This window comes from Botryllus schlosseri, chromosome 10 (genome assembly GCF_051294905.1).
Source record: "Botryllus schlosseri isolate E-star chromosome 10, Bs_hap1, whole genome shotgun sequence".
NCBI lineage: Eukaryota > Metazoa > Chordata > Ascidiacea > Stolidobranchia > Styelidae > Botryllus > Botryllus schlosseri.
Window position 1 is genome coordinate 10111109 of NC_137245.1, and position 12475 is coordinate 10123583.

Here is a 12475-nt window from a genome sequence, read left to right on the forward strand (position 1 = left end):
TTTAATTTGTATTTTCGGAATTAGTGCATCAATAGCTTACGATAAAGACCAGATGCATCAAATTTGGACGCTTGAATCGCCAGCTCTAGGACTACAAAGTTTGCTGCTTTTAGCCGGCTCTGCAGTACGTTTGTCGGTGCATTCATCCGTGACTCACATCTTGCGCATCTATCCGTGGGTTGGCAATCTACAATACGATTTCAGATCACGATGCTACATCGTTACTTCGTCTGGCTAACTAACCAGACCACTGGATATTATATAACGTCTTATCTGACAAAGCACGGTTTTGTTTTCACCCCTCATCCTAATTCCTACGTCCCTCGATAAAAATAATATTATTTCTTTAATTATATACTATGTACGCAAATCCAACCCGTGCATGATTATAATACTTTTTTCAACGACATACTGCATACTGGAATAGTTCGAAAACGTTTTTCTTTTATTAATTACCGGGTATTTGCGTATCATGAATGAAACATGAATACTTGAATTGTTGTTAATTACGACGCTACGGTTGTCAAGGAGCACGGTTGAATTTATGATTATTCAATTACATGTTCAACAGCAGCAATTGTAATTGTAATTGTAATTGTAATTTGATATTTTTAGCATGGAGTAATTGTAATTGTAATGTAATTGAAACATGCATGAAAGTAATTGTAATTGTAATTGTAATTGAACTGAAATAATGTAATTGATCCAACTCTGGTTCGGATATCCTAGGACATACATGCAGAAAAACATTTCGGATAGTCCACTAAAAGTCCCAATTCTATTTTCAATGGATATCATAATCTGATAGTGTGCGGATATTTCCATGTTGTATCAGCTAAAAAGTCAACCACTCAAGTTCTTGTTGATAAGGGCACATATTTCATCCTTTCAAAATATTTCAAGAGTACAGTTCGAAAGAAAATCGCACATTTACACACCGATATTCGGGATAGTCCACTGAAAGTGCGAATCTAACTGGCTATCTAACTGGTTATGTCTGAAAAACCTAAGTAGAATTAGTAAAAAAACATGCAGTAAAAGTAGGCAAAACCTAAGAAGTGCTTTGTTTGTTATACTCAGGGTTGCCATCGACATAGACCCAAAAATAAGGACAGTCGAAAAATTAGATTAGCATGAGAAAGGGTTTTTGAACATACTTTGTATTTATACAGGCCGTGGCATATTACATTCCATACTTTTCGCCAAAAAACAATCTGCTTCAGCAACTCCTTGTTATTAGAATGTGCTTCGTGGATCTCACGAGAGCTCAGGTCTAGATTTACCTTTACTCAGGGCCGAAACAGCACTTTGTCAGCCCCCCTTCCCAAAAAAACGTTGGTCTTGACCCCGCCCATAGGGTGATAAACCAAACTTCTCCACCTCGTTGTGATTAGAGGCGTCAACCAAGATGTAAAAAGGCCATACACCATGTTTAGAAAAATCATTTTTCATGGTATGGAGCAAGAACTCGAGTGACAATGCTTGTATTCTTGGTCCTGGCCGAATAAAACTTATTAGCGATGTTGGAATCGGGGAATATTGCTTTGAACAATTGCGATGTGCAATCGTTAGTGAGGAATGATTGCTGGTGTTTGACGGTATGGAATGCCCAGGTACCCTCTGCAGCAGCTGCCTTGTCGTCTGTGGTCGTTGGTGCTGATCGACTTGTGGAAAATTTATTCATCGACTGGCCTCCAATTGATCATTATGACACACTTCTTGTGTTTTGGGGTATCAATGTTTGTTGAAATAGCGGTCTTTCCTATGGCCTACAGGTTAATGTCACAATTGCAGATATTGTTATGTGCGAAACACTCGTCCTTCAAACTTCGTTACATACCTTTGAATTCTCTCTCATAATCGTCACGAAAAACGTTTTTACGCCTGCTCATTTTAACTAATCAGATTTAGCCCTATTATTAGCTAAAACTATGTGCGCAAGTGCAATATACTTTAAAATAATGTATCAATGAATAATAGCTTTACTACTTTTTAACCAATGTGTCGACTGCACTGCTCCTTTTTTCACTACGCAATATATGCTGCCTTCCCCACAGCTTGAGCTTATTCTGCTGTAGACCAAACAGCAGGAACCTAGTACTGCTGTTTACTGCTAAAATGACGTCCGCTATGGTAGCTTGGTACAGACGAAACCACTCACGGGCACTGTCCTAGCTATCTCACCACTTAGAAGTCAAATTTTATGGTGTGAACGTCACGAGAGTTCCTTTCCTTTATGATGTCATAGAATCTCGACGCAAAAGCATAATTTATGAATATTATGCAACACAAATACCAGAGGAAAACGATAAAAGTTCTGTAGTGGTTGAAAATAAGACAAAATGAGGACGCAAGTCGAAAATAAGGACAAATCTTAGAAATAAGGACGGTATGGCAACCCTGGTTATACTGCACCTTGCTCAATGTGTGACAGATCTGCACATAGAGGACGTCGTAACGAGCAATTGACCAGAATAAAACATCCTATTTTTTTTGTATCTCTATTCGTATTACCTCTTCACCTTCAAAACTTGCCATCTTAAATGTCAACGTCAGGTATTTCTCTAATGTGCATGTCTTTTTACTGTCATCGAAGAACTTCAACCTGCCACTTTGAATTTTTGTTACCGTCCCATTTCTATGGTATTCTCATATAGTGAACGTACTTTTTCAACTTGATTTGACAGTTGTTGCTCTGACTCGATGCTGTGCTTTTTTTACTGCACTGCAATTTTGAATGTATCGCTATGTTTTGCTGCATAATGATTTTCAAAACTTGCCAACGTCTGTATTTCTGATACATTTGTGTATGTGCATGTGTAATGCGGTGCGTGTCTTGTTTCATTCTCATTGGCAGAATTCTAGGTAATTACTCCGACCTATCTTAATTTTTCAACACTTGTCCGTGTGTCATAATCTGTAATCCTTCCAGTGTGCAAGCTTCTTTACCTTGGTTGATTGACAGTTGTTGCTTTGACTCAATGCTGTGCTTTAGCCTACTTTGCTGAAGTTTTTATTATTGCCTATAATGATTTTCAAAACTTGCCAACCTCTGGTATTTCTGATAAGTTGTGTATGTGTGGTATTCTGTAATCCTCCCAGCGTACATACTTCGTAGTCATCTTAGTTTTAGCCTGATTGATTAAATGATCGACTGCTTGTGATATTTTTGAGTCCACCTGTTGCTTTATTGTATGTCTTCAACTTAAGTGAGTTATTGATTTTGACGTGATTTACAGCGGTTGTTAATTTTACTCGTTTCTGCTTTTTATTGTTGACAATTTGATAATATAAGCTTTTTGCCTGAAAATCAATCTTGAGTAAGTGTATTTGTGCGTCGCCTGGGAATATGCAGGTCCAGGAGCTAGCTATAGCTAGCAAGTGTTCAGAGGGTTGATCAGTGGATAGTCTATGGATATCAGTCTCGACCAGACTTTGTCCCTACAGTGGCCAGAAAATGACTTGATGGATGGTCAGTGGATACCCACTGGATAACACCAGGACTCGACATGCTCGGTGCAACCGGATAGCGGTAGGATGAATCTGGGCCAAATGACAACGTATCCAACGGATATCAGCTTGCCATCATGTGTTTGCTGGGCTGTTACATTCTTACATTCGTGACATCATGGTAGCATTAATTCGGACTCGGTGGGATTCATCGAGTGCGCCATATTTTCTCTGTAAAATCGCTTACTCATCATGCTGGTTGCCCTATTTGAGTATGCAAAACATGAGTTACAGATATCTTTTCAACTGCGTTACGCTGAGAGGCATATGATATTTTTCAAAGATTAAGACACTTACCATTTAGATTTCCAAGAGATGTAGACAACAGTAAAAGTTTGAATACACTATTCACACGCTTTTTACAGTTAATGCGTCATTTTGCGTTGCATGGTATTTCTGATGGCTTTGTAGTCTGGTTGAATTGTTGAGGATAAGGTAGGCCTATGTACAAAATTTGAGAGTTTCGTCAATTATACTAGATCTTAGGTTCGTATTGATGTTCTTTTCAACTTTGAGGATCCATGATTATATGCATAGGTTGGGCCAAACAGGATCACTACAGCAGTACATACCCACTGTAAGGACTGATACGTCAGTGAAGTGGGGTCAACGGAGGCAAGTGAGGCAGTACCTCACCTGTCGTCAGGACGAGTGAAGGAAAATTATAAAACATTCAATAATTAATATTGGTATTTTCTATCGATGCTTAGAATGACGTTAGTTCGAACATTTTTACTCCCAAAATATATAAATATTTATTGCTCGAAAATGAAGCGTGAAAGGAGGAGTAATGCACAGCCGAACAACGCCTCCCCGGCAATGTTCCCTCTAATTTTTGACAAGTCTGCGCTTACTCACCAACTCACTGCGCAGACCCTTGGACAACAGTGCGTAACGACTAAAAAAAGGTCCTCACTCCGGATCTTGCGTGCGCAACTTAAATGTTCTGTGCGCAGAGACAGTTTCAGCACTGCGCATTTGCGCATGTGCGCAGCTCAGAAGGAAGATTGCTCCCCGGATATATCGCAGTCTCGACAATGTCTTGGAATTTATATTAACTGATATTATAATCTAATGTAATTGTCGCATTGATTCTGATTCGACCTCCCAATTCCCGAGGTATTCGGCGGTAACAAAACGCTGCGGTATATGCACATACATTTTAACGGTAGGGAAACAAAGAAATAACTTGCAAATCAAGAACGTGTATAGCCATGGCGTTATTGTAAACTGAATTTCTAGTTATGAATGTCCATTCCACAACTGTTCATTACTCGCCGTAGATCAGGAAGACTGTGTGCGTTTAAAATCAGCATTGTGATACAGGCGTCGCCATGTCTACTATTCTCTTTGATCAATCAAATATCTTGCAATCCGTGATTTAGAGGTGGGTACGTCAAATTCTCGAGTGATATTGGTCACCTCGCTGGTGCGACAGCAACTTAAATGTGTGGATTTTGAAAAGGGGGTCCGAGCTCCTAACCTTGAATACGCCATTGTATTGACCTCTCGAAGACATGTTCACACTGCTAATCTAATAACAAATTGTTGCGATATTGATGAAGTAAGTACAGAAATAAAAATTTAGCAAAGAGATTGGTATTGTGAAACGCGACGTAACGTTACCGAATCCTACATCAGTCAAGTATAATCAACCATGAAGTGATGTCGCGTATGGCAGTGGTTACGGTTATGTCTATATTGAGAGAAATTGGATTCAGTGGAAAGGTTTCAACCCATTGAGACATCTTCGGAGATATTTCAGGAATTAATTTCAAGATACTGTGAATTCTCACTAATTTTTGAGACTGGTGGCGCCGAATCAACAAAATTTTGCAATCATTGCGACGTTCCCCTGACTGACTATTGTTTGTTTGTGGTATTCATTCTGTTTGTCGACTACTATGGTCCTTTACACCAAGCCCATTTTCTCCATGTTTATTCCGCAGCTGCCGACTTGTAGCACGGCCAACTTCTAGCCTTTTTATAAGGCACTGCTTACCCGGATGAGATGGCAAAGAGGGGATTATATTATATTATAAACCTCCAACACTTAGGTAGGAATTCTGGGGTCGACCTCGCTTGGACTCGAACCCACAATCCATGGGTGTTGCAGCTGTGGATTATATCACTGCGTTATTGTAAGTTGGAAGTGTAGCTTAGGGTTATATTTGCGCAACTGTCATGATTTAAATGGTCGTGGACGAAATATCGAACATTGTGCCTGAATATATTTTCGAAAATTGAGCCCATTTTTTTTTTAAATCTTATAAGTCATTTTGTGGTCGTCACAGATATGCGTCTTGTGATTTCTAAAGTAGCCACAGACCTGCCAAAATTAGGCTGTGTCATCTTCTGGTCAGATATACTGAAACTGCCTACTGGGAAATTTCTCGAGATATTCATCCCCCTCTTTCACTTGAAGTAGTTTTCATATGTCTTTGAAATCACTACTTCTACTAGTTAATGTTTAGTAGGTTTGGCCTACCCACTAAAATGCTTCGAGGACGGCCAACCGAGAACATCTGATGCAGAGACATATTATGATCCATACAGATACAGTCGGAGGTAGAACAGTCTGTGATGAATTGATAAATGGTATGTTCACCATGGTTTAGCATTTGTGCAGCAAGATGTTATCAATATTTATTGTGCTGGCGACAGGCACACGTATTTATGGAACTACCGTGACACTCAACAGAATATCGGATCCGTAATCTTAATCCGAAATATGCCATTATAAATTATGCTCTTTGTCCGATATGTGTGGAATGATTCCGTTCATGGATTCCTGGGATCGATCGAGTTTTGAATAAAACCTATTTCGCCCCACAAACGAGGGCTATATGGATAAGTAACACCATCAGGGTAAATTGTATAAAATAACACTTGTACTCAGTAACGATGAACCAATTAAATGGAATAAACCTATTTAATCTCACCTGTCCCTGTATTTGAAATGTTCATTCTTTCGAAATCTTGATTCGGCACATGAGTAGGTGCATCTGTGAAGTAACATAAATATTGATGCATATTGACAAATATTATTTTTATCGATGTGTTCGCTACGAGATCTGGTACAATCACTATTGCGGTCGTATACTGGTGGTCGTATATTGACCTACGTATTGATAATTGCCGACAGTGTAAATATGAATTTATAGGCTAAAATACGTCATGTCAATTTATCTAATCGTATGGGTGGCGAAATAAGATACACCTTCGTATTACCTGCGAAGAATGGATGATGCAGCATTTTAGCGGGTGTGATGCGAATTTTGGGATCGTAATCAAGAGCCACTTTTAGTAAATCAAGTAATTGTTTCCTTTTGTGTGCGAAAGCCTCTTGAAACTCACAAATTTGATCCAAATGCATTTTCTCTTTGTTCATAATGCTTGTGCGCCAGCGATACCTGTCAGAACCGCAAGGATGTTTTCCTTTAGAGAACATCATATGTAGCACGATGCCCAACGAGAAGGAGTCCGAGTAGAAAGATGCCACTGGATTTTGTTTGTACATTTCAGGGGCGCGAAATCCGTCGGTACCCAGACCGGGGGAGCTAATGTCAGCTACGGATCGTCCATACTCCAGTTTCTTGCTGAGGCCGAAATCAGCGACGCGAATATAATCCCCCGATGGAGAGATAAGAACATTTTCGAGTTTCAGATCTCGATGCAAAATATTGTTTCTATGAATGAATGCAACTCCTGTAACAAGTTGCTTTGCATAGGCAAGCATTAGTTCGAGGTCTAACTTGTCATTTTGAGATATAAAATCTTTCAAACAGCACAGGCAACGCTCCATGACTATGTATATATAGGAAGTCAAAGTATCGTTAAATTCGTCAGCGTCAAAGATTCTGATCACATTCGGGTGATCAAGTGTCGAGAGGAAATGAACTTCTTTGTAGTTATCTTTGTCATATGGAATCAATTTGATGGCCACATTTCGCCAGACCAGTCCAAACTTCTGTCGCCCTTCATACACCTTCGTACCACGCTTTAGTGTCATCTCTTTGTTTAGGTAAATCTTATCCGTCAGCTTTACCCAACCTGAAATAGTTAGTGCGAGCGTGAGCATCATTGCGCACCCCATGAGACAAAACCGTCGTCCATATGTCAACACCCACCTACTGTCGTTATAGGCTAGGTCAGTGTTTGCCGACGTAATATGAGCGTTGGAACAAGACATAAATTTTAATAACCTTGCAAGTCTTTGAGATTCTGGATATGCTGACGATTGCCCTTGAAGAGTGTCAGCTCGAAAAGCTTCGGGTTTTCATATATTTATGATATGAATGAATTATTAAAATGTATATTTAGTATTCAAGCACATCAATCTAAGCCAAAAACACGATGAGGTGATATATATAAAAAGGGGTGCTACGTTATCCAGACTGCCATCATTTTGAATGCACGTAAGTAGAGAACATTCCATTAACACGATAAGTAGTGCGCACAACGATTCGAATACGACTCGAATACGACTCGAATCTGAATTGAGTATTAATTTTAATGATTCCAGTCGAGTAGTATAAAACTATTTTTCAGGTACTGAAATTATACGCTCCTCGTAACTGGAAATTATTTCACAAAGTCAATGTAACACGTTGAACATATCGCAATAATCATTGTCCTGCAACAATACTTGGCCAACTCAACGTCAAGATACGCGATAACTTGGTGTATTTTCCGCTACCGCGTAAAAGGCATGGATAAATTACTCCGTCAATGTTGTCGTCGGCGACATCGATTTTCTAGGATGGCTACATGACTTGACGAAATAAATATTATGTATACATATACCCAGCCATGACTAAAGAAGCAGATAGAAATCCCACATGTAATTTTGTTATTCTTACCACGTCCCCTCGGAACCTCAGATGGCGATTGTACCGGATTTGCGGTCTTGGATTCGTGTTGTCTTATCTCTGAATCTGGTAATATAGGAGATATCAACAATACTGTATGGAAACAATGTGCTCTATAGTTCGTTCCTTCGGTGTATTAGCAATTTTCATCGGTTCATTGCACCACAGAAATTGCGATACCATGAAAAGATGGGAAGATCGAAACGACTTGGAGAAGTTTGTGAAATCGGACACCCATTTTGGCCTTAGCGCATAGACCAGGGGTTCTCAGCCCTTTCTTGGCCGTGGCCCATTTTCCGATTTGAAAATGCGCTGTGGCCCACCTCTTATCTTGGAGTCATAATCCTGTTCAAGGTGTGGTAATCGACTGCGCCGATATGCCTATTTCTCTGAAATATGCGCATTTTTCTCTTAATTTACTGCTGATATTTAAATGTAGAGTAGACCTTTCGGCCCATTCAACCGCGCGAAGCGCGACGAAAATTTTCAAGTCGAATAAATATCCTCCAACAAACGACCAACGAAATAATCTTGGGCCCTTCAAGGTCCCGCAATCGGGGGTAAGGGTGTAGCAGTTCATTGGCTGAAACTCCTGAGTAGGCTATATTATGATTGAGCGCTGCTCCATTCGCATCGCGAAACACAATGAGCAAATTCACGCATCCATTGTGTGATTGGGATTTTAGCTCCACTATTATGGGGAATAATAAAATCATTCTGGGTGAGCTTTCAACCATTCATTGGTGAAGGGGGTACTACAGAGAAGTGGAGAAGGATTTTTTTAAATATGCATGCAATAAGACATCTTGCACCAAACCAACTGAAGTTGCGATGTCAGAATATTCAATCCAATTATACAATCAATTCATGTGAATCTCACATTATGTACAATTATATCAGGTCGGTATTTTAAACAGACTTCAAATATTAATGAGCTCCGCCCTAATCCTCAATCCATTACGATTCGTTGCGGTGGTGCGGTATACCTCCACCATAAGTTGCTAATAATTTGCAATTATGGCTATTTTTATCATACAATAATACGATTTGCCTCAGTAGCCTACAGTAGATCTAGATATCAAGTATGCTTCATTCCGAGTTTATTGCACACCCCTTTCAACTGCATGCGACATATGCCCCAGCCCCTGCCGGATTATACTTGGTTACTTCAGCATTACATTCCTGCTATTATAAACTCGAAATTATTTTAGTTGCTGTTAGCAGTAAGTTGTTTCCACTGTTTCTTCCTCCCGTTTTCGACTTGTACATGCATACTCCATACGTACCACTACGTCTCATCAAAGTCGGGTGAAAAGCTATACGCAGCCTATGTATCATTCGATAATATGAATAATTTTTAACGATTAACGTAACAAATATAACTTAACTTACATGAATTCTAAAATTTTCTAAATAGCTTTGTGGCCCACCTCAAATGCTCCTGTGGCCCACCCTTTGAGAACCCCTGGCCGAGACGTACACCATATGGGATGGTTGGAAGCCTAAAAAAAGTCTGTTCAACAGCTAGTTAATACGTAGATATTTCGTCAATGGAGCTTAACACTATATTTTCAATTGTCAATGTCAATTCAATATGACGTCACAACCGAATGTTAGTGACGTCAACGTTTAAAATAAAGGGGCTTTGTTTAAAACATGTTTTTTATAAATTGATTTTTGAATTAAATGCAACCCTATAGCTAAAGTGATAATGATATGCATTTTCGTTTTATTTCAATGCATAGCACTCGCCGATCTGCGCCTATCAATGCTAAAATAACCGATATGGAATATGTAAGCCAATATGCAGTGAATGCTTTTGAATCAGCTTGATGGTGAGATCCAGAGGTAGACTACTTACATTCAAATTTTCGTTATAAGTAGCTTACTAGAATGTTCCATGCGGCTCCATAGTACTCTGAAGTTTGAAATGCAGGTCTGACATCCAAAAAGGCTGGGAACCACTGCTCTACATGTTCGGAACGTATTTTTCTGCATGGTGTCTTAGTAGAGAATTCGTGGTGTACTTGGACTCTTGGAGGTACGTGGCATTGGTGCAAGTTTTGTACTATAGTTTTTAAAACCAGCCCCCATATCGTTTCGGACAGGTTATGCATGAAAGTCACGGTGACTTTCAAACGAACTTAGGATCTGGGCAGTATAATTAGAGCTATAACAAACAGAAGTCGCATTTCTTTTAAAGTATACCCAACAATCACAATCTAGCTCAGCGGTTCCCAATCTATTCGACCCATCGCCCCCTTATCAAGCTCGACGTGAATTTTCGCCCCCCCCCCACCCTCCCATGTTTATGAATCTAAGGAAACTGAGGACATATAAACGGGACATTTATTCATCTAGCTCTGATCGCTTTTGAATTGATTAAAAAATCATTTATCAGAGTATGTGCGTGGAAAGTCGGTTTTCACGACTACGTGACGTTTAGTTGACCTTGTTTTCGCGACATATGCAGAATAAACCGTCTTCAAGTGAATTTTTGGCCATGATAGTACAATATATCTCACTGTTCATTTTAATGTTTTCGCTCCTTATCGCCCCCTAGTTTCTCAAAATCGCCTGGCTGGCGGTATGGTCCACGTTGGGAACCACTGATCTATTTAGTGGTCTCAAGACTTCGTGAGGATCACTTTGCAGCAACTCCAATACAACCACGTATCAATATCTATAGTACTATCAAAAATGCATCATTGAATGAAGTTTCCAATATTACATTGAGTATACTGTAATCCGCAATTATATTCGGGGTCATTTCTGAGTTTTGAAGTTTCACCGGTCCACCAACAATGAATAATGAAGATTCTCATACCGAGCACAATCACAAACCGAACGTTACTGCCATACCCAGCAGTTGAACCGTTTTGGGTAGCTGATTTCAAGACTGTCGATAATATAGCGCGGCAACGTCAATTCTTTCATGCGGCGCAGTATACCAATACTAACAAAATGAGCATAATAAACCATATACTACAATATAGGCGTCATATCATCGTTCAAACAGAGGACAAATACAGGTAGGGGAGATGTGGTACCGATGGATCACTGGGACCGAAAATACTTGAAACATTCTCCATGATAATTCCATGATTACACTCCGTGAATTTGTCTACAATTACAGGCTGACAGAATCTTTCCTCACATGCAAAAAAATTCGACCTGCGTGAGTTATGGGGTCTGTGACGAATGATTTACGTTTTAGGGGGTCTAAAGTAAATTTGGATCGACATTTGCATTTTTCTATATCACCTTTCAGACTAACAAACCCGCCATAATTTTTGATGTGAAGTATAGGGCTTGTATCAGGGTATATAATGGCACATATTTTTTGAATCAATACCATCCTCGAGTGGACTATTTTCAGGTCAATTACAATATTCATGGGGTGGGGGACTTATGGTACCATAGCCTAATCAAGCAAAATATATGGTCCAACTGATCACTTAACAACAGAAACACGCCTACATATATAGAGGCTGTATATCATAGTTACCTATGGTATTTTATCGCGAATACGAGGTATTTGAAAGTCAAAATGTCGATTTGCGGGTAATATGTATGTTGCATTAATTTTGTAAGTTTGGTCGTAAATTAAAACATGATTTTATGCCAACATTTGAGTTGATATAATCCATTTTATTCTTGAAGGTCGCGACGAAACATTCTTCATTGGCTTGCTGTAGCTTAGCTTATGGTACACAACAAAACAAGTTAACAAATTTGAGTTTTTAAGCGTATGTGTCATAGGTCCCATGATCGTGTGCCGTTGGACCCACCGGATGGGGACCGATGACACGTTCGAGCAACAAATTTTAAACGTTATTAAATATTTTTTGAAAAGGCGGATATTCATGTAAATGTCCACGATAGGTAGAGCTTGTATCGAAGTGTTGAGACAGCAAAAGATCTGCTATTCTCGGCTGAAGATTTGAGGGCCAGAGATCATATTGCAATTTTTGATCCATTGGTACCACATCTCCCCTATTTATTGATCGAGTAAATAGATCAACATTACAACAAATGAATCAGCTCGTTTTCGTTAAGTTGCGAGTCACTGATTTCAACTTGAAGAAGCTGCG

At 39.4% G+C, this 12475-nt stretch overlaps 2 protein-coding genes across 4 annotated transcripts in view; one reads left to right on the forward strand and one right to left on the reverse strand.

The window, feature by feature from the left end:
* Positions 1 to 12475, forward strand: part of LOC145449116 (ciliary microtubule inner protein 2C-like) — a 231067-nt gene that overhangs the window by 13244 nt on the left and 205348 nt on the right. The gene's annotated exons all lie outside the window — the stretch shown is intronic.
* LOC145449096 (uncharacterized) overlaps positions 1 to 12475 on the reverse strand; it is a 44160-nt gene that overhangs the window by 6279 nt on the left and 25406 nt on the right. For all 3 annotated transcript variants that reach the window (XM_080327567.1, XM_080327569.1, XM_080327568.1), the window contains 3 exons: positions 8373 to 8447; positions 6742 to 7563; positions 6453 to 6515 (listed from right to left, as the gene is read on the reverse strand). In XM_080327567.1, coding sequence (XP_080183693.1) covers positions 6453 to 6515; positions 6742 to 7563; positions 8373 to 8447 — 960 coding nt within the window. The remainder of the gene's footprint in view (positions 1 to 6452; positions 6516 to 6741; positions 7564 to 8372; positions 8448 to 12475) is intronic.